General features: G+C 41.6%; 2 protein-coding genes and 1 long non-coding RNA gene across 4 annotated transcripts in view; 2 read left to right on the top strand and 1 right to left on the bottom strand.

Annotated features, from left to right (window-relative positions):
* The window catches only part of LOC114876858 (choline transporter-like protein 1), a 37,642-nt gene extending 35,876 nt beyond the window's left edge, over positions 1-1,766 (top strand). For both annotated transcript variants that reach the window (XM_029188740.2, XM_029188739.2), the window contains exon 17: positions 41-1,766. In XM_029188740.2, the coding sequence (XP_029044573.1) occupies positions 41-103 (63 nt within the window). In that variant the 3' untranslated portion in view covers positions 104-1,766. The remainder of the gene's footprint in view (positions 1-40) is intronic.
* Positions 1,767-2,385: 619 nt separating this feature from the next.
* Positions 2,386-22,681, bottom strand: LOC114876857 (serine/threonine-protein kinase MARK1). The gene is made up of 8 exons (XM_029188738.2): positions 21,770-22,681; positions 12,407-12,610; positions 11,361-11,513; positions 10,049-10,295; positions 8,785-9,136; positions 8,433-8,561; positions 8,238-8,343; positions 2,386-8,116 (listed from the first exon to the last, which is right to left on the bottom strand). Exons 2-8 carry the CDS (start codon positions 12,599-12,601, stop codon positions 6,020-6,022), a joined length of 3,279 nt encoding a protein of 1,092 aa, XP_029044571.1. The 5' UTR covers positions 12,602-12,610; positions 21,770-22,681; the 3' UTR covers positions 2,386-6,019.
* LOC114876860 lies at positions 9,106-11,448 on the top strand. Its single transcript, XR_006829537.1, has 4 exons — positions 9,106-9,263; positions 9,344-9,374; positions 10,221-10,338; positions 10,502-11,448. It is a non-coding gene; the product is annotated as an uncharacterized LOC114876860 (long non-coding RNA).
* Positions 22,682-22,735: the final 54 nt, after the last annotated feature.

The following is a 22,735-nucleotide window of genomic DNA, read 5'->3' on the forward strand; positions in this document are numbered from 1 at the left end:
TTCTTTATTTCCATCATTAAAATTCGTGTTTCTGTTCTAGGAATTCGTGGAGAATAGTAAAAAAGCTCTGCATCATTTGGACCATCAAGCAGCGCACACGTAATGGTATCATTCGTTAGAAAACCGATGCAGCATTCGAGAGACCCGTAGGACTTTCAATACGTGCCTTTCGACTCAGTGTGGCATGAAGCACTCAGAAATGCCTGTGTATTCTTTTTTTTTTTTGGTCACTCTACAAGTTCTTCCCATAGTGATATTTTCGTGAATTATTTTGAAGAACAGAAATGGAGGTATCTCTGCTTTTTACCTTCACCGAAAGCGTGACACGATCGAGGGTTACAGGAAGTATTAATCTCTTTGTCACGGTGTCTTCGTACAGGGAAAGAAAGTGATTAATTACGCCACGTTTCCAAAATGTCCTCTTTTACAAATCGCCCGCAAGACTTGCACACGGATATAGAATACGCTTCCTATTTGAATCGTAGCCAAGAATGAACGAGACGACCCTCGAGGTTGTAAAAGAGGTACACGATTGTAACAATTGTTTTTAAACAGATTACGTAAGAGAAAAGTGAATCAAATTTATCTTTATGAATGGTAAAAATGCTACAGTTAATACTGTTTAAGGTTTTCAGGTACAAGAGATTTACTATAAGAAACTGTTTCGAATATTTTCCCAACGTTGCAGCTAATTTCATTAAGTATCACAATACTTAATTATTATTATTAGAGGATAATAATGAAACTGACCTCTAACGAAGACAGTTGCAAGCAGTGATAAGCGATGACTTAAATACCTTAGAATCTAAGTATATGCAGAGAATTTTAATTTTACATAAACCCTGATGGTATGGAAATTTTCGAAAGCCTTAAACCGTACTAATAGTTGCAAATTGAACCTTGAAAGTCTAAAAACTCTCAAGGACAAAATAGTATAATAAGAGAATTGTCTATGACGTGAATTAGTCACGTCCAATTGTTCGTATACTAATTGTTAGTTAAAAACGATAAGTACTGTGTACGCACACTCGTTAACATTCTTCTGCGAAGAAGAATGAACATAGTTTATTGTTAACGTTGCCTTCAAGTTACGATTACCTCAAATCTTCGTTATCGAAGAGGTCTACAAAACGAACAAGTTGACTGAATGGTTGCAGCTTTAAAGATGCGATATCCTTGCGCGAACAAATTTTTAACATTCCGATTCCTAAATGATAGCATGTATCATTTTTCTTTTGGTCTCCAAGTCGCTCGCTTGTACATAGACTTATCGTACGAGCTGTTTATATGCATTTACTCGCATTGATGACGTTCAACATTCAATTAGGATATCTCGTTTCCTACCGTACGGATATAATAATACTCGGATAGTTTAAAGCGCGAAAGAATCGACGCAACATTGTGAGGCTTTTGATATTTTGAAAGCGTCTTACGGACGAGTGAAACTAAGTTGCCAAGAGCCAGGCTGAACAAGTGCCAAAAAGGCTGAAGAATTGATTAAATGTTGTAACGCCACGAACAGAACTGTCCACGAGACACGTGGCGTGGATAATTAGTGGCTGCCTGAGCTAATTACATCGATCATCGTGCCTACATATATTTTTCTTTCTCGTGTGAAATCAGCCAATCAATGATGATGCATCTAACGCGTCGATCGTTCGACCGATAATGAATCAACAAGAACAAGTACAATGTCATTTGTAAACGGTTACAGTCTTAAGTTAAATATAGTACTATAATTTTAATAAATGTTGAAAAGAAACAGAGACAGGGGACAGGATGTTTACCCTCTTTATCAAACAACTTCAGATTTTAATAAATAATCTTTCCTCTGACTTAGAGGCGGGAGAGGCACCCGATAAAAGAAGGTGGATCTCGCTCCTCGAATCTTCAAATTTACGATAACCTGGAAGGTGAATTTCCTTAATTGCTGATCCTAGCCTGCTCTCCAAGTTGCAGCTAATCTGCCCGAGTTCAGAAGTGGCGAAAAGACGAGCTCTAAGAGATTTAAACCTTGAACACGTTGTCACCACTTCACTGGTACAAAATTTGATATTTTCCCCATTCCAAAATCGCGATTTTAATGCCGTGATACAGTTTGAATCGCCGACTCCTCAATTTGAGGCGCGAACAATAACCGCGAGCAATTTTCAGGAGGATAAATGAATCAATGAAAGAATTACTGAAAGTTTTAAGAATCAAATTGGAGTTATTACACCTTGTGACGCCATGTATTCAAAGCTTTGGATCTAAATAAATTTCTCCTATTATTTTTATTCCGATTCTCAAAACTTTTAGAGTAAATCAAGCGTACACCATTAAATAAATAGAAAAGAAAAGGTAAGGGAGGCGTTATAAGAGAAATTAGACATCGTCAGCAGAGACTATCTCGCCGATTCGTTCATTTTCATTTATTCGTTTCGGGCACACAGTTTATTGCATGAATAATTATGCGCACGTCACGACGACACACCTCGATCGTCGTCAGGTGCACACAAAATGGATCTTATTGTTTGTTGTTTCTCTTGTCTTGTTACATTCAGCTGGCAGTAAGTTGGGCCGACATTTATGAAATCTAAAGCGGACACTTGTCTTATATGTATATATACGTATATGTTTATGTATATACTCTTTTTCCATGTTAATTATTCTGTTTTCATTTTTAACCGTTCTCACTTGAGACCCGAGGACACGAGCGTTTGACGACATCCGTTAGTACGGCATATCGGTGGAAAAAATGGGTATTTTTCGACTTACAAAAATTCACCATGGGGCACATTGTACTCTATACGATAGCATTGTCCAGGACAACTTTAACGGGACTAGTAAACCAGAATATCAGTTTGAAAATTTCGTAATGGCGACGATCCCTTCGTTTTCATTCTTCTTTTTTTTTATAACACATGGATGTCGCTAAGTGGATTCATTTTACAACACGAAAATATCTCTTATTTACCATAGATAATATCGGCATCTGGACACGAGTCCTTCGCATACAGGAAATTTGTCAAGAACAACTCGATACTGATGCAACAATTTGCTAGATTACTTACAATTTGCAGGCGGTACATTAAAAAATTAAAAAAAAAAATATGGTACTTCTAATCGCGTATAGAAAGTGTAACCTTAGAACGTTTCAAGGATAGAATGTTATTTTATTGGTCAAGCTTATGAATTCACCGGTGACCCTTAACCCCTTAAGGACCACCTCCATTAGTCTCGTACCAGCATCAAATTTCACCCCGTAATATTACGTTCCAGGAAAATATGACGTCCCCTTTTTGTACCATTCTCGCATTATTACACGGGTCCGTTTATCCAGAACTATAGCCGAAATTGAGTAACCTTTAATGGATGAGTTTTCTTTGAAAATTGAGTGAATTCTTAAGGGGTTAATGCCCGACAACGAAGCACACCACTAACGGTATCGCGCAGCTTTTATCAGCTAAAATAGGGATGTTCGCGTGTCATGGTTTCTGCTCTCTTCCTATAACATTTCCATCGAACGGAAATCCATTTAATGCCCGTTTTACACTTCTTTGTTTCTTTCGTTGATACACGAAACGAACAACGAACGAGACTTCGTTGAATCAGTAGAACGCGTTTCTCGTTCGTAAACGATGCGACTGAAAGGGAAGTTACAAGCGTCGCTCGAATTACCATTCGTTTATCTTTTTGGTCTGATTTAGTGATCTCGGTGATTATTGTACAATTTGCTCAGTCTTTGTCGAGGAAGCAAACAATTCGTCCCGACGATGAACTTTTTCACTAAGGTGAAAGAAGAACGTGAGAATGAGAGAGAAGTAAAATAGGGTCGACGATCGTCGGGCAGTGACGATTTAGAAAAGGATCGTCTCTCAACAGGTTATATATATATATATATATGTATATATGTATATAATAAATAAATTGTATTACACTATAAACGTCTGGCTCGGTACATACAGTAACGCGTGGGTTTCGTACACCTGATACGTGTTAGGTACATACCAACGATCTTGGGCTATTTCAGGGACAAGAAACGTCAGCTTCGAGGAGGCAACCATTGAGATTTAAAGGTCGATACTTCAAGTATTATTATAAAATTCAACTATCAATCTTCGCTTCAAATTTCAATTCAAAATTTGTACAAAGAAATTTTGAAAAATCATTCCGTCTGATATTTGTACCAGAAAGTGACACGATTAAATAACGATACTTAAATTTATTCAAGATAGAAAAAATAAATTTGTGTTTCGACCTTCAACCCCTGTACCGCTCGCAGTGACGTACATACAAAAAGGGAGGGTGGAAAGCGAAACGTGTGCACATGCATCCCTTAGACTCAGCGTTACCTCAGCCGAATGACCCGCATTCGATCTTCGAAGCAGACAAAGTTAATCCAAGAAACTCCATCCTGATCGAGTCTTCAGAAGCTTCGTCGATCGACGAAGGAGAAAAGCGTGTTTTGTCATGGATAATTATCATTCAACGGTTCATCTCGCTTCGTGGAGACGCGTGTAACATCCGTCAGTTATGATCTCATGATATTTTGTTCGATAAGATGAATTCAGCAACGACTTTGCTGTTTTTTTTTCTCGGATGAGAACGACGATGAACGAAGAGGATGGAGGAACGCGCTCAGCCGGCAAGCGCGCGACTTGCTTTCAATTTAACGCTGCGATGTACGAAGAGGAAACGAGCTTGTGACGAGAAGAAAATCGCGGAACGACGCTCGCTGGAATTCTGAAGACTAATTAGAACACAATGTCATCTGGATATAACTGTATGATATTTTTGGTATCTTATAACTTATTTTCTTTTTACTCCTTGCATCTCTCTTTTTCAGTGTATAGGCTGAATTTGTTGAATCTCTTATTTTCTAGTTTACAGATGACAGACTTAAATATAAGCCTGTAATATACTTTCAAGACTTCTTCAATCGAGACTATAGTTTTTCTTTTTATTTTTCTGCTTTCACTAGGTATCTAAATCTCCTGTACTAAATATCTTTATTTTATAAAACCCCAGCAATTACCGTGTGGATTTTAATTCATCACTAGGATCAAATCTAATCCTCCCCTTAACGAGCGTCGTTTGAATTCATTTTCCGCTTTCTTTCCCGCCACACCGAGCATCCGCGTGTAGCACCACTAACAATGTTCTCCGTCGAAAACGATACGCGCGTAAATGTAATTCATTAGCGTTACATATAAATATCGTGCCGCTCGTGTTTCGTGACATAGTCACGCGAGATCCGCGAGAGCGACGATCGTGCTACGGTGGCATCAGTACGGTAATCACAAACCGGTAGAAGAACGGAATAGACGGACTGTTAAATAAAAGGGTAACGGGGAGGAAGATCCTCCATGGTTATGAGATTCCAATGTCCACGGATGCCGGATGATTTTACGACTCTGTTGCACCCGATTCACGTCGATATCTAAGTCGTACTATTAGACAATGACAATAATATTAATCGTAGTCAATAATAATAAACGTGATAATAATATTAATAATATTAATAGTAAAAATAAAATTAATAATAATAATTATAATAAACTCTGTAATGTTTAATATAGGTTTGTTCACACGGACTAGATACACTTCCCGCAGAGCGACAGATCGATCGATAACGCCCTCCTTTTCGACTTGACCCTTTTACTCTCGTCGGTACGCATCATTCGGGGAAGGGGTAAGGTAATGGTGACGGTGAAGCACGAGGGAGGGGGGATACATGAGGCGATCGATCAAACGCATTGACCATTGACGCATGCCGCTTAATCGCCGAAAGGTCGCGGCTGACGATCGTCGCGACGCGTATGGCGTCCAGGAGATGTCCGGTCTCCGCATAACCGACGAGGCCACGTGTTCCCGCGAATCGGTCGTCGCTACTATAAAATAGATTGCACTTCGTGATAGCCGCGCGTTCGTCGCTGGAAACGGCGGCAATCGTTATCCATCCTGTAACAACGGCTCGTCCACAATCGTACCGTGTCTTCCATCGTTTGTGCATCGACTTACTCTCTATGCGCTTTCATCAACAGAGGCTGCAGCACTTGGACGCGTCGCCGAGGTGAATGTGACAGACCGTGGGCAGAGCGCCGCAACCTTTCCCGACCACGGTCTCCTGGACCAAATGCGACAGACCGAGATTCTGATTGATGTCCCCGTCGCTGCCGCGATGCTGGTGCTTCGCGTCGCACCACTGACGACGTTCCCGCCACTTGTCGTCCGCCGTGGCGCAGAACAGCACGGACTTGGGCGACGGTGGACTGACGCGATCGCGTGCGATGCTCCCGCACGATCTAGCCTTGTACAGACGTCCCTTGCCGAATAGGCCCGGCAAAGGGACGCAGAGTTTCTTGTGCACGGCGAAGTAGCGACTGAGCAGACGTATTTTTCTGCTCTTGCAATCGTTCCTGTTCACCGATCCGTTCCGGTTCTCTTTATCATTGGACGGTATCTGGTTGATCGAGCTGCCGTTTATCTCCTTATCGTCGCAACAGATCTCGATCCTCTGACACCTGTCTCTTTGTACCTCCTGCTTGGCGCACCTTCCATTCGGACTACAATTATTCTGTTTATTCGACGGCTGCGATAACGAGGATTTCCCAGTGCTGAGCGACCAGCTTTGGAGAAGCCTAGCCCCAAAGCCTTTCGCCTTCTGCACCGTGGCAGCTGCCTGAGACATGGGCTGAGCTATGCCGTGAGAGCCCGTGCTGCTTTGCGACACCGACGAGGACGACGAAGACATGCTTTGAACCCCTAGGACAGCCGAGTTACGGGATACGTGACAGTGATTGTGACACGACGACGGACCCTCCGCCTCTTGGACCTCCGTGATACGGTTCAACGACTGACTCTCTCGCAGTCGCGTTTCTCCGGCTCTTCTCCTGCCCGCGCGATGCCTTCTGCCGAATATAACTTGGTTCTCCGCGCATCTGTGCCTTCCGCTGGTCGTTGTAGTGGTCGTGGTCGTCGTATTGCTTCTGTTACCACTGTCTTTGCGATTCGTCTCGCTCGACGGTGTCTCCGTCGTGTGTTCCCCGTTACCCACCCCTCCGCCACCACCCCCTTCACCGCCGCCGCCGCTTCCACCAGGATCCTGAGAATCACTGGAATCGTCGTGACTGTCGCGTCTGGAAGGCATAGGTTTACCCGTCGACGCGCCGAACTTGTGCGCCCTCTTCTTCCTGCTCTCGCTGTCGTCGTCGCTGGCGTCCGAGCTCGAACAAGAGGTTGTGCGCGTCTTGTGGAACTTACTTCTCCTCTGCTCGTATCCCGTCCTCCTGACTACGCGACACTTGGACCCACCGCTACTATCGCTGTTGGCCACTGGTAACGCGTCTCCGTCCTCCAGGATCTCGTTCAACGGTGTCGACGTCGCGCTTGTGCTACCTGGCGACGGCATGGTCTTGTATTTCGGCGTCAACGAACCCACGTTGTCGCCGAACGCGCCTAAAGGTCGGAGCGGTATCGACACTGTGGACGATTCCGTCAGGATAGTGGTTGTGGTGGTCGTCGTGCTAGCTTCTGCGGATTTTGGCGAACCTGTCGTCGAAGAAGAGTCTAGAGACGATCGATGCTGCGCCCCCATCCTCCACTTATTCGCTGGTACTGGTCCCACCGACTTCAAACACTCGGACACCGGCTTTGGCCTGTTCTCTGTACTAGTCCCCTTCCTAGCCCAGCTAGGCGACCCATCGTCCAGTCGATTCTTTAGGTTCTCCTGGCTCGTAGGATCGAACTTCGTTGCTGCAGGTACTTGGTCCACGAGCTGATTGCTCGTTTGAGATCTGCCCGACGTTTTCGCGTGGACAGGCGACGAGGAATCATTGCTGTTCCCACTCTTTGGACTAGACTTCAGTCTCTCTTTCCCATCTGTTACAGGAGCGACGTTGATGTCCTTCTGGGAGTTCCGCTGAGACGACAGTGGCTTGTGGCTCGGTTTCTCCGGCAGCTGGGACAGCCTCTCCTGCAGGATATGCGATAGCTTGCCCTCCGACCTGGAACCGCGCCGATTGAACGAGTTTAACGCGGAGTTGCTGCCTCGTTCGTCCCGACCCGAACACGAGGACACGTCGTCCTCGTCCTCCTCCTCTTGGACGATGCTGCACTTCCGCGTTCGAATGTTCTGCAACGAGAACAGACACCTTTTGTGTCGTAAAGTAGATCGTAAAATTTGTTACTCGTTACGTTTCATAATTAAACGATCGGGATGTTGTTATTAGTTAAAAAGATCGTGCAATACGTACTTGAGAAACGTCACCGGGCGTTCGTGGCACGCTCAACAACGATTGGTTCACCGTGCTCAATGAATTTTGGTCGGTACGCAAGTTCGTTGCCGCGTCATCCTGTCGGCTGAAAATAACCGAATAGTTTCGTCTATATAAATCGATGTACATTCGGATAGTTTGGTTGGACGAGTTCTGTGTTGACGTGACGCATACCTAGGCGAGACTTCAAGGATCTCCGGACGAGTTTTCTGCACCTGCTCTTGACGATGAGCCCGCAGTTTCCTTTCGGCTAGCAAGAAATACGTCGCCGTTATGTGATTGTATTCATTCTTGTCGAGGGCGCTATGGTCAGATCGAACAGGTGTGTTATGCATGAATTATCATAGATTAATTAAAAATTAACCCTTCTGGCAGGGATGTGATATCGGAAAAGACGATGGACTATAGGGAAAGAAAAGGGTTAAATAAGAATTTATTTTATTACTGCAAATGCTTTTTCGCATATTTTTCTTTCTTTGTTTATACCAAAAGGGTTAAGAGTCGTCGATCTTCGATGTCCACTTACTCCAATATTTCTTCTTTGGTGGCAATGTTACCGTTAACCATTTTGGTTATGATATGATTATGATGATCATCGGAGACCTGTTGCCTCGAGACGAGGGGCAACGTTTCCATGGAATCCGAATCTGACCCGATCGCCAGCCAAGGATCAGCGGCTATCTCCTCGAGCGTCGCTCTACCCTCGGGTTCTTTGACAAGCATTTTGGCAATTAATCGTGTACAGCCGTCCGAAACATGCGGCGGTATCGAATACTTGCAGTCCATTATCATGGTGAGGGTTTCGCTGTCGTTCGCCTCTTGGAAAGGCGCTTGACCGCATACTAGCATGTACAAAATTACTCCTAGCGACCAAACATCTGAAAAGCCGAACAGAAACAGATTGCACGAATTTATTTAAAAAGCCTCCATCTGGATATGGCAAAAAAGAAAAAGGAAAGTGGAATAATGGGTTTCTTCAATCAGATCATTATATAAATACATAAGGTATTTTTTTCTTTTATTTACATTGAATATAAAATAATTTGATGCGATCCTGATTGAATATCGTACGTTTTGATTTACAGTTTTATTGCTGAAGATGACTTTCATCTTCCAGTAAGTGTTAAATTACAATCGTGATCATACTGTAATATACCAATCGACAAGTTTCTATCTTTTACACGCTATCTAGAATAATTGGAGGGCTTTATTGCAATAACTCTATTGCTCAATAAGATACTCTGAGCTTCAAACGTTCCAATATGATGATATAGTATACCCTGTTCAAATCAATTGGCCACTCAAGGCCACTTCCCCAGCTGTACAACGATATCACAAGCGATCCATAAGAAAACTGTACTCTACTTTGTTGTTTTCAAAAATTATTCATGCAAAAAGGAATCTGCTCTGAATTTCAAATAATACGTACTCGTAAATATCAAGAAGATTTCTTCAAACGTATGATTCACGAATTCTGAACATTTTAGTCTTCATTATTTTAGAGAATCAACGTGCCATAAAGGTTAAATTTAATATTTAGTCATATCTAGTATAAATAATAATCAGATATAGTATTTCTTTATTCATTTATTCATCTTGCCAGTTCTAGGTTTAACTCTATCTTTAGACTTCCAGTACTTCCACGTTCTTTAAGTTAAATATTTATCAAGGAAATTGTATATATAGATCATGTAACTTTCGCGTACCATTAGTTGAGAACCATTGCTATAAAGTTTAATCAAGGAGAATCGATGAGAAAACAAACAAGCTCTCCATTTAATCGTACTTACCGACAGCAGGAGCATCGTAACTATCGCCGAGCAGGATTTCCGGCGCAGAGTACGCCAGAGAGCCGCAGGAAGTCTCGAGCTTCTGACCCGGACAGAACCTATTGCTAAATCCAAAGTCGGTGAGCTTCACGGTGCCGAGTTTCTCGAAGAACACCACATTCTCTGGTTTCAGGTCCCTGTGCACCACGTGCAATCGATGGCAATACGATATGGCTCTGACTATTTGCCGAAAGTACGTTCTGGCCACCTGCGATCGATCAAAAGCCTATCAGTGAACCTTGGACAAAGAGGTATGTCCTTGAACTTCCATTAATCGCGATTAATCATTTGATTACAAGATTTCAGATCAGGACGAAAAATTACTTTTGTGTTCTATGATTATTTTTTAAATAATTTATTAACGTGCTGAGGGAAGGGAAAATAAATTATTATAAATTTGAATAATTTTTGTAGGAAGTAAAAAATATATTAATGGCGAATTTTTGTAAAAAGTAGAAGAGGACTCCTTGGGCTCCATATTAGGGTGCTCAAAAATTTTCAAAAACAATTAAGACTTAAGTATCTACATTTATAAAAAAATTCTTAACGACAAATTTATTGCAGCCTTATATTTATATGTATACATATTTCAACTATTTTTAGATAGGGTCGAAAATATTTTTTTCACCTAGAAAAACTCCACTACTGTCTTTTAAACTTTGCTTAAACAATCGATTAGTTAATTTTTCTAGTCTATTTTTGCAACATTGATCGTATCAATGGAAGTGGATCGATTACCTAACTACTGAAAGAATTTTCACAATTGCACTCTACTTATGAATTGAAATACTATGCAGAATGCGTAATAATGGTTTATTAGTCAGTGTATGATTCAACTTTCGATCGTTCAATGAATAATGAAGTAATCTTTCGAACAAGTCGTAAGTGACTAATGATTCCGATCGATGTTACAATTGATAATATAGCTAATGATACAATTAACGGTAAAGTGTTAAAGAGGTGTGAACGACAGTATTATCCAGAGGCGAAGGACATTTCATAATACCTGAGAATTCAATAAACCAATTAGTATCTATCAATGAGAATTCAATAAATTTTCTGAATGATTTTAGAATAATTTTCCAGAGGATTGTTTGTATATTTTTATTAGGAATAATTTTAATAGTGAAAAAATTGTTAAAATTTATGAAAAATTCTTCACTCGTATAGAACACTGAATGCATTTTTTTACAATTAATATTCGTTTATGAACATATATTAAAATTTTTGTTCAATCTTTTTGAAACGCTCTGTATATCATATATAGAAATACCTCTTCACTGAGGCCGCTATCGTGCCTCATGATGTAATCGTAGAGGTCACCGCCATCACCGAGCTCCAGGATCAGGTAAAGCTTCGTCTGCGTGTCGATCACCTCGTAAAGCCTGACCACGTTCGGATGTTGCACCAGCTTCATGCATCTCACCTGCACGAAGAAACAAAGAGGATAAACCAACACGTTCGATGCCGGAGTCGTATAAACGTGGTTGGTCAACGACCCTTTTGCTCCTTCCCTCTCGTGCCATTATCTCGTTGACCTTAACGAGATCTACAAGTTCGAAGCGGATCGTAGATCTTTCCTACGCGATGTCGTCGAGCGGATCTTACGTAATCGCTCGTTAATATTTAACGTCGAACGTCGGAAATCATGTTCGTGGGAAGCTGTACAAGAGTTATCGAACTCTTTTTTTCAAATACTGACAAGATCGATGTCTTAGTAAATATTTCTGATGAATATAACTCGAGGACACGCGAAATGGTAGCAAATTTTGAAAAGGGGATGAAATCGGTTACAGGAAATGCAAATTACTTAAAATAATATAAAAATACTATGGGAAAATTTATAAATTTTCTTTTAACACGTCAATATTATATAAAGAAATTTATTGTATCACAAATAGTACAGAACACTAATTAACCCTTTCATTAGAGTGAACGAGGTATGGCATCAAAAGGGTTAAATAATGACTTGGTGCAAAAATATATGCTAACGGTGAATTCTACAGCGCCACGTAGAAAATTGCATGGGACTATCTCCATCATGGGAGGAATTTTTTTTCCAAGCAGACGCGGGGTTGCACGGTTATTGAGCGAGCAAACGGAAGGAAGGAAAAGATTAGCACGCGTTTCCATTTCCTCCTCGGTCCTCTCTTTGTGCTGCTCGTTCTCATTCACGCGACACACGAGGGGAACAGGAACAAAAGTAAGAAGGATACGTGGGTCGTCTCCGACGGTTTGTATCGACGAGACGATGCCGGGCGTCGCGCCGTCGGCCGGGGGATAAAAGAACACCTCCAACGCGCTTTTCTCTACGCTCACCTCCTGAAAGAGGTGCGCTCTCGAGACCTCGTCGAGTTTGCTCTTGTCGATGACCTTCACAGCAACCTTCTCGCCGGTGAAAACGTGTCGCGCGAGCTTCACTACGGCGAAATGACCGCGGCCGAGGGTTTCCTCCAGGTCGTAGAGGCCGGCGATCTTGCCATCGTAGTTGCTGTACCCCACCCTACGATGCATCTCGTGTCGCTGAAATCAGAAAATTAATTTAAATCATTTAGCAAAACTTGGCTTTCGAATCGTGTTCAGTCATTAAGGACCTCCTTTAACCCTTTCGCCACAGAAGAAGAATACTCGAGTATCATGATATCGATACGAATGTTAAATCAAAGGTAATTTATTAGAATTCTTAGCAAATCTAAAACTTAAATAAACCTAAAATGAAGTACAGAATTCATATTCAATCTTAGGACCGAGATAATAGAGAATTGCATAAATTTGCAAATAATTACATTAGCAGATAATTTAAAGATTTGCGGATACGATACGATCCCCGTGATCCTAAGAGGGATCAGCTAAGATAAACATCCCCATTAGCATAAACCATGAACGAATGGTAAGAATGTGGTCGCACATCGCCGGTCAAAACAATTCGAAAGCGTGATTGCACTAACAAGGTGCACGTGCTGCAAGCGTTGCATCGGTAAGCAACGACCAATCGATTGTTCACCATATATAGAAAATAAATGTCTGCGCCCACAGAACACACGCGTGTGGGATCAGGCTCAAGGTAGTCATGTATACTCTCACTTTTTCCCTTGCGTTTACTGGTTCGATGAGCGTGGCGCTGTGCTCGCGTATAAGGGCAAACGAGTAGCGTTTCCGGTAACGGTGATGGCTTCCGGAAAACCGAAAACGCCTGGAGGCTTTAGCCGTAGCAGTAACTAGAATTTTCTTTTTAAGCGAACCAAGTTTCTAATAATATTGCTGATGGATTTCTATAGAAATTTATATCCGAATACGGCAGATAAGGAGTTATAAAATTTGATGAGAAGTGAGGTCAATCCGTATTTTGGGAAACTAGGTCCACCCTGATCCTTATTTAATTACACCAATAACTTTATCGTGCACGATCCATCGATCTGCTTTCGAAGCTATTTCCTTGTTCACCAGAAAACAGGGTCAAGATTATTTTTATCAAAAAGAAGTAATAATTAAACGGCTCGTCGATTCACGGATAAAATCGATGAACGGAAAAAATTTCAACGGATTGAAAGAGGTTCGATGGAAATCGGTCACGTACCGATTGCAATTTGCGATTCGAATTAGTGGATTGTTTCGACTTCTCGCGAAATTGGTTCCTTATCGTGTAACGAGAACGAGTGTCTGTCGTTGAAAAGAGGCTTGAATAATTGATGACTCGATTTGAATGCACCGTTCCCGATTTCGAGCAGTAATGGCCGCGCTTATGGCGGAATTGAGCCGTTAATCAATCAAATTGCTGATACCGCCGCGGGAACGTCATGCTAATCTTGCCTGTCCGTAATGTTTGATGTACGAATTAATGAAACTGATATTCAGAAATGTTTCTTATCTACCACTTCCTAATAATACCTGTTTCATTCGACTTTCTTTTATTGTTCCATATTATTGCAGAACAACGTTCGTATATTTTTTTAGTAAATGTATCTATAGGTGAATGGAATTTACCATGCGTGAAAGATTTATCGCTAGTTATTAATCCAATTTAATCCTCAATTTCTCCGATGATAAAGCTATTATGATACACCTACAATATTAAAGAAATACACATTAATGAAATATTTTATCCAAGTAAATTTACACTCCCACCTTATATTCTCCTTAACCCTTTGACTGCTGAGTACTCTAAACGTAAACGTTCTGTGTGTAGAAAATAAGAATTAAGTCAATAACACTTATCATTTCTTTATTTTTATTTCATGCCATTTCTCAATTTTTTTTTTCCATTGTTTTATCACATCATTATAATCTGATAACATATGGTGCGTAATTAGTGATATGCATTGATAAATTTTATTTGATTATGATTAAAATATACAAAAATCAAAGTGTGAAGGCATATGTGCGTCCATAGTTAGCACCGCCTGCATTCACCTGATGTATATATACTTCGATAGCAGTCAAAGGGTTAATTGAAGATTTACCTGATATTCCATTTCTATGAGGAGTACAATACGTGAGCTATGAAAATAAAACAAAAAAATATGTAGATAACAGAAATTTAATTAAATTTCATTTCATTAAATGACAATTTTGAACTTTATGCAATGAACACTTTGTTAACGATAACATTCGAATATTTCTATCTTGAAGGTAAATATTAATTGCAAAGCTTGCAGTTGTACCGTAAAAATAACTGACCTGTAAATCCTAGAGATATTAAACACTGCCTGTGAAGCCAGTCTCAGGAGTGATTACAGCGATGAACAATGATGATGGTGGTCTGTTTCACGAATATTTGTTCACGATGTAAGACGCGCGTCATGCGAGTTCCGGTTTCTTTTACCTGCCACGCTACGGAACACATTTACGTCAGGACTAACATATACGTGCATGCGCGTCAAAGAGAAGACAGTACAATGAGAAAAACTCTTCAGGAAAGATTACTTTTTTTAATTTTATATAAATTAATGATAAGGTCTACTAATTACAGTCGACTCTTGTGAAACAATCATCCGTATTATATTTTTGGCAAAATTTTGAAGCCAAAATCTTTTTCAGGTGGTACTGGTGGACGATCGAAATGAAACTTTCTGGATATTATGGGAAAAAGGCAGCTGACTCCTAACATTTTTTTACACGGAGGAAATCTTCCAGACACCCTCTTTCCTGCGGAAAAAAGAGGGTAGAGTGGTATTTCTACCCTCTAAAACGTCCAGGGTAGGTTTTCACGGACGCTGCGGGGGAGCTCGGAGAATTTGAAGAACTCCATCGCAGTTTCCCTACCTTTAGTGGGCACTAACCTAACTTAACTTCAAATACCAAATCTCAACTTCGGGAATTCGTGGGTTTAGACGAAATAATTAAACAAATCTAATTTTTAAATTAATAATTAAATTATATTTTGATGTAAAGGAACAAACTGATAAGATAGAGATTTACAATCCAGCTCAAATTTAACTTTAAATTTGATTCGAACTTAACCTAAATCGACCAGACGGAAGAGAAGCGACCAGACGAAACACTTGTCTATATTTCATCGGGAGTCATGATTATAAAATTGTACTTTAATCACGAGACACGTTCTGTACAGTCGTCTTAGAATGACGGTGGATGGTATTTATTATTCTGGTTGATATTCAAACGGAACTGACTCAAAAATACGTTTCTTTGAAGTGCACGGAAGTATGAAAGGAACGTACAAAGACGTGAATAAGATCGGTCGATGTTGGGCGCTCGTGCAACAGTTAAAATTAAACGCGTAACACGGTGTGCGGAAAATTTATGCGGACAGTAACAATCACAAAGCGATGATCCTCTCTGTTCCCCGAAAATTATTGAATCGAACGTAATGTACTTAGAGAATATTTTCGTAGAACTGAAAAATTCTACCAAATTCTTATTTTCTTCATAAATCGACTTTGACGAAATTTTCAAGCAATTCGATCTCGAATTTTATTCAAAATTCTAAGTCTTGAAAATTTCAAATAATAATAGCATACGCGGGCCGAAGTGACAGTAGAAGTTAATCTAATCAATCTTATAAAATTTTCTACCGAAAACAAGTTAGTTGGAATTACTATAAGCGTACACCGCCATCGTACGATCTTTCGTAACTTAACGATACGGTTCCATGATCCTCACCGTGTGCATCTTACATAACTACACGTGTAACAAGTAAATATATTTTTTTCCTATTGAACAGCACTTCGTCCATCGATTCAACGTTTAACAATCATGTTTACCTGTCCACAGAATAATGACGTAAATGGATGAACTGTTCATCGAGAGATACACGTGACTGATTTTACATAAGTGATTGATGATTAATGATACCACGGAGTGCGATCGAATATTAACATAATGCACGTTTCTTATCAATTAATGGTATACATAATTATACAGGAGCACGTGTTCAAAAAGCCAACTTCGTAGCGTCTGATCGAGCAAGCGTGTAGACAAAAGTTAAGATTCTAAGAAAAGCGAGCATGGTGTATCTGGTCCATCTACAGTCGAGGCCAGTCTAGGTTACAAAGTTGGTCGCCCATTATTTTTGGTCGAGTTGCTCTGTCACGACGCGTATTTCTACCAGCCATCTAGGTACAACAGCCAGACAAACGTTCGTCTCGATTAAAATACACTGGTCCCTTGGTTCAGGCGATCTCTGCTTCACGTGATCAAGAATGATGAGTCTCTATGTTTCTATGGTGTTTGGTAGATAAAAATTGTAGATCCTCAGGTAAGTTCACCAACACATAATAACAGAACTTTTTATAAAAAAACTGTTCAGCCCCATAGCACTATTAGACACCTTCAGGTGTAAGGAAAACCATCATACCTTTAGGGGTAAACGGACTCCATCAGGAGATTTTCAATTTTGTAAAAGGAAACGATGCTCATTCTGAGTCTTAGAATTTAGAGTGCAGCATATTCTCAAATGCAATGTAGAATTTTTTTATTTAGAAGGAAGTAACTGAGTTAGGCTCTCCCTGAACCTAAATTGCACCCAAGTGCGCATGGGATTCGGGACCTCCAAATCTAATGACAAGAATTTTGAAATGTCAATGGACTGCGATGGTGTAATGGATAAAGTAGCCAAGTATAAACATGAAGGTCCGGACACAAGTCTGACCTAGTCCCTACTTTCCTCAGATTCCTACACGTGGAAAAAGGTTTCATGGCTATTGCCTTCTTGTGTAATTGATATATTGTTTAGGATCATAGTGTGTGAAAGAGTATCTATAACCCAAGTCTTCTTTCCAAGGGAAGAATATCTTTCAGAGAATATCTAATATTAGACTTCGTTACTAAAAATTCAAAGGTTCAGTCTTAAATTCTCACAGGAATCGCCTTTTTTCCTTAACACTTTCGATTAAGCATTAATTACGAGCGAGAGGATATGATGACCAAAATTGCACGTGCCATTACGTCGTCCCTGCAATGTGCAGCAATATCGAAACAAGATCCAGTAGAGCGTGCCTCCTTTAATCTCATCTACGTTTCTCTCCTCCCTTTGACAGACCCGAGGGGATCTTATAGAGCTCTCTATTACCGTATACCTAATTAATTTTATCGCGTTCATCGGTGGTTACTTGTATCTATCGAGCGGCCGATATTCCGGAGCTCGTACTATCACCTATATGCAGGCTACCTTGGGAGTTAACCGGAACGACTTCTCCAACACAGTCGAAGTAAGTGAACGTTAAGTATTTCTGCGTTATAAATTAAGGACTTTAGGTAGTACCTGGTAAATTTAACTTCGGCAATTGGACCCCTAAGACTGATCCACTTATTGGGGAATAGCTCGTTTAACCCTTTGGCTATTATGTCTGACTTAGCCAGTCACCATGAAAAGATCACCGAGTACTCCGACCCGCTATAATCGTCCCTTACAAAGGGGGTTTGTGATTCAAAATAGCAGGCATACAATGGACATTTTTCGTCCGACCATCAGAAATAATAACACCCACGTTTAAATATTTCCATTGCAACCGAATGCCCACGTGTTTATGGTATGTACAGAAACGAATACGAAGCTATTAACTAGCTCTTACGCGTTCCATTTGTAGGCGTGAAAAATACCCACAATCCATCGATTAGTCGAAATATCTCGTTACGATTGATCGGACGCGACGTTTTGTCGATAACAACTTACAGGCCGACGGCATCCACCTGCTGGTGACACGTCCGTCGACCTGCTTCCTCGTCGTAATAACGAGTCTCTAGTGCGCCTATCAATCCGAGATAAAAGTTTTACGATGTCCCCTCGAACACCATGACGAAACGACACGCGTCCTCTCACGGAAACTGTGTTATCGACGCGTCCGCGTTGCATAACATCCGGGGAAGTGTACATACGGGCCGTGTACATACACGGATCGCTGCATTCCTCGGCCAGCAGACAACGCGACGAATTTATCTCGACGACAGACTCGTATCGGTGATTCGAACAAAAACGAACAAAATAGCCGTTCGGTATTTTCACTGCACGGTATCGGTTTTTGCATGGATGCATATGACACGGGGACACCCTGAATAGACGCAGTGAGACCCCGTGGAACGCAGGATCCTTTGAATAAGAAGGGAAGACCCCGTAGAAAAAGATCGAGTCTGAGGTTAAATTTACAAAATTTATTAATCGTCGTTGGAATATAGAGACACGCATCGAAAGCAGATGATTTTGAACGCGATTCAATTAGATTTGTATACGTGGCAAGCGAGATACTTAATCCAACAATGCCAGCGAAATCGCAGGTAGGATTATCCAGAGTAATTCAATTAGGATCCATAGTCAATTTCACGGCAAGGACACGCCATTTACGCCCCCTATTCAGCAATCTACCCGTGTAATACCCTAACCGCGACTCTGAAAGGAACAACCTGTACGTGATCGCGTATTTAGGTCTAAAAGTGGAGGAAATTTTATTGTTCGTATATAGGCTACGCTGCCGACTGGAAAAGGTCAATGCGTTTCATCGCGATGCTCCAGTTTAAACGAGGGAAGATTAAATTTTCCGTTGCTACGGTAAACTGATTTCCAGGTTCCTCGATTAAACAGAAATCGAGTAAACGAAGCACGGTAATTTGTTGCAAAAGTACTGGATTTCATTAGGTCGTAATTTCTCGGTGGTAGGACAGGTTTCGTTGATGAAAGTCGAAGAGCAATGGGCGCACCTACACCGCCGATAAGCATCCCCTTCCCGACTCCGAGTTTCCCATAAATTACATCTCCATCGACGTATCCGACAAGCAAAAATGGCCAACACTCGCACGACGTAGGTAATAAATAAGGAAAATGAATAATGCACTGCCTACTTTTCCGTAATGGAACAGCGAATTAATTGCCGCTACGACTTTCCAAGTATCGACACGAGTCTTACCTGTGAAAGTTATAAATAATGCGACGCTTCCTCGATTCTCTTCTTTATCATTGATTGCAAATCGCAAAGTGTCTCGGTGATAACACTATCGGTTGCATTCCTCAAACGCGAGCCTTCGTAGTTGAAAAAAAATTTCACAAAAGATAAATAAACATCGTTCATTTTTAAACGATTATCCTCCAAGACGATTTTATTATCGTCGCAAGATCCTTGAACCGTTTTGTTATCATCGAAAAGCGTCGAAATGATGATACCGGTTGCACAATAATTTCGCAAGAATGGCATTTCACAAGTGCGAGTAAAAAGCGAAGAGAACGGCAATTGGTGTACGCACCAAGTTCGAAATTCACGATTCAAGAGGCGATAACTTATGGTAATGTGTAACGTAAACGCACCACCACGGCTGCGTAACAGGTAGCGCGCCCGCGTACCGTTACCAAGATTCCTCCTCGAGTCTTTGACACGCGGAAGGTGCCGTTTGTACGGTACGTTGGAGTTTCTAAAACCTCATTCACACCAGCCAAAACTACTTAGAAAAATATCTGGTTTAAGTTGTTAAATTAGAAGACAAATTACAGAACCTCATCTCTCTATATTGCCATTTTCTTTAGGGAAATCTATGCAAGGTACTGTACATTTGCATGCAACCTATTCATTTCTTGAATTTTAAAACAAATAAATAAAATTGTAATATCACAGATGGCATTCAACGATCCTTGATTGGGCTAATTAGAATTATAATCAATATTCATCCATAATGAAAGTACCAGCCAAATCTGATACATTTAAAGTTGCATCACGAACGTCACTTGATATTATAGGGCAAAGGGTTAAACAGAAATATAAAAGTGTATGTTTTTCCTAGATTTTCCTAGAACAGGAATAGAATGGTAAGAGGTTCCTCCTTTTATCTTTAGCCTCAGCCAAAAGAAGCAACCGTTGCACTCGAGTGCACCAGTTCTTCAGTGAACATTGTTGCAAAGGTGTTCACACCGACGGTGAATACAGTTCACCTGTTGTGAATGCAGCGTAATAAGAAACCCAAGCCAAGCTGGATGAAACGTCCACCGATACTCTTCGGCGTTCCGTCCTCGTGGCGTGGACAATTAGGAACGATTAGAACGTTTCTTTGGTCGCGACCATGGCGCTCGGGTGAGACAATTTCACGGGTGCAATGCGACGAAGTGCATGCGTGCATTCCACGACATCCGGAGAGAGAGAGAGAGAGAGAGGAGAGAAGAAGGACGATCGAAGTAGAGAGACTCTGTAATCTGTATCCGTGAGACGATGGTATACCGTTCCACGCCATTTTTAGTCGTCTCGCACTTCTTTTCCTCCTCCCTTTCCTTTCGTCTCTTTGACCCCTTTCTCTGACCACGGTAAACGTACGTGACGTAATAAGACATTAACATTTCAGAGAGCTCCCGGTTCGTTAACCTGCCCATCGAAATATCGAGGACCTCGCCTCTTTCTCTTTTTTTTCTTCTTCTTTTTATTTTTACAGAACGTTTTGCTTGGAATGTTAATGAATTATACAGGCTGCCCAGCTCGTTTCTCAAGCCGCGTTAATTGCGCTTGGAAAAAGAGACCGGACATGCGATTTTGTACTAGTTTCCGTGCGATGACTTGCAGCAAATACTTTCACGACTATTCTAAGCTCCATCGTTCGAGATTCTCATCGTTTTTTTTTCTTCTTTCTTTATTTTTGCAATGAAAAGGAGACACACCTCTGTAACCTACATATTAGAAAACACACATGTATGATTATATCGTAGGAAGCATACGACTGTTCTACCGATTCCCGCACGTGACGTGCATATTGCATAGAAAACGTTGAATATTCGTAAGTCCAACGTTTATTTATTTAATAGTTGCGTTTCAAGGTCGCGACGGGTTATGCACCCGTGGGAAATAAATATGGCGGAATAGCTGTCTTGCCAGGAGGCAAAAAGGATATTTTTCTTGAAACGTAACGGGTGTTCGGATGACGATAGATGCACGCGCACAGATGGAGTTCTGTCATTCACGCATTTATCGCATGCAGGCAGCGCGCTGTATCGTGCAGGGTAGGTCGCGAATGTTTATAAACGAATCACATATCGGCTGACACTCGAGTCCGTCGCATGGTAGACAATTTCCGAATCATTTTTTGGTTAACCAAGAAATGAAGAAAAAATGATCCGGTCAAAGGTGAGGTACGGATATGGATCTTGTGAAAGCAAGCAAACGGAAGTTGATGCAAGGTGAAGAAAAAGAAGACACGTCAGAGGCCATTTTTACAGGAGAGTCCACTAAATGTACCGTTCAGTGAAATACGCGTACTTACCGTTTTGCCCGCTAGACAGACGAATCCAGCCAGCACTCGACTTGCCCTCTCGTCCGATGGACTGTCATTTGTGATCAAGCCTCATAAGCGTGTCATATATACGGACGATTTAATACGCAATCTCGGACCTGTTTCCGTGTTCCTTTTCTTTTTTTTACGTTTTTACGTTTTCTTGGACTTCGACGCGTTAGTTGTCACAAAGAGATACCTCGCACAATCTCGACGACGGTCAACGACGACGTCGACGACGATGTTAAGTCGTCGCTGATTGCCACTCGCGCACGCACTTACGGCAATGGGATGTATGTTTACACGGCACAGCACTATCTCTTTCTCGCACTCTCGTTTTATGGGCACGATACTCTTCCCTCGCACAAGAAATCCACACGATCCGTCGTACACCCTTCGCGGATTCTACTTCTTCCTTTTCGAACTGTCTCTTCACTTTTCGGCACCCCACCCACGAGTAGCCCACCCCTCTGCCCTTCGATCCAACAGTACGAAGAGGAAAAGCAAGATTTCCCTGCTCCTTTCTCGGTGTATAGTGGCCCGACACACTTCTAGCCTCTTCTCTCTTTCGTTCTGTTCTCTTTCACTCTGGTCGTCTCTCCTCGCTTGTGGCCTCTCGCTCCACGCCGTTTTTCTCTCTCTCTCTCTTCTCGTACTCGTCTCTCACCGTTGACTGCCTTCGTCGCTCGTCTTCTTCGCTCCACGAAAGACCTGGACGACCCTTTCGATCTCGTGCACGCCACGCACACTTCGACCGATCACTCGCGACCGGTACTAACACCCTCGCGGAATCGAATTTTCCTCGAGCGATTAGATAAAAAACGACGGACACCGCGAGCGTCGACGACAGACGCGCTCGCGACACCGTGACACGGGAAAGCCGAGAAAATGTATTCACCGGACTCGAGGCGTACGAACACTGGTGGCGTCTGCGTTTTCATAGTATCGCCACCTGAC

Source organism: Osmia bicornis, chromosome 6 (assembly GCF_907164935.1).
Source record: "Osmia bicornis bicornis chromosome 6, iOsmBic2.1, whole genome shotgun sequence".
Lineage (NCBI taxonomy): Eukaryota > Metazoa > Arthropoda > Insecta > Hymenoptera > Megachilidae > Osmia > Osmia bicornis.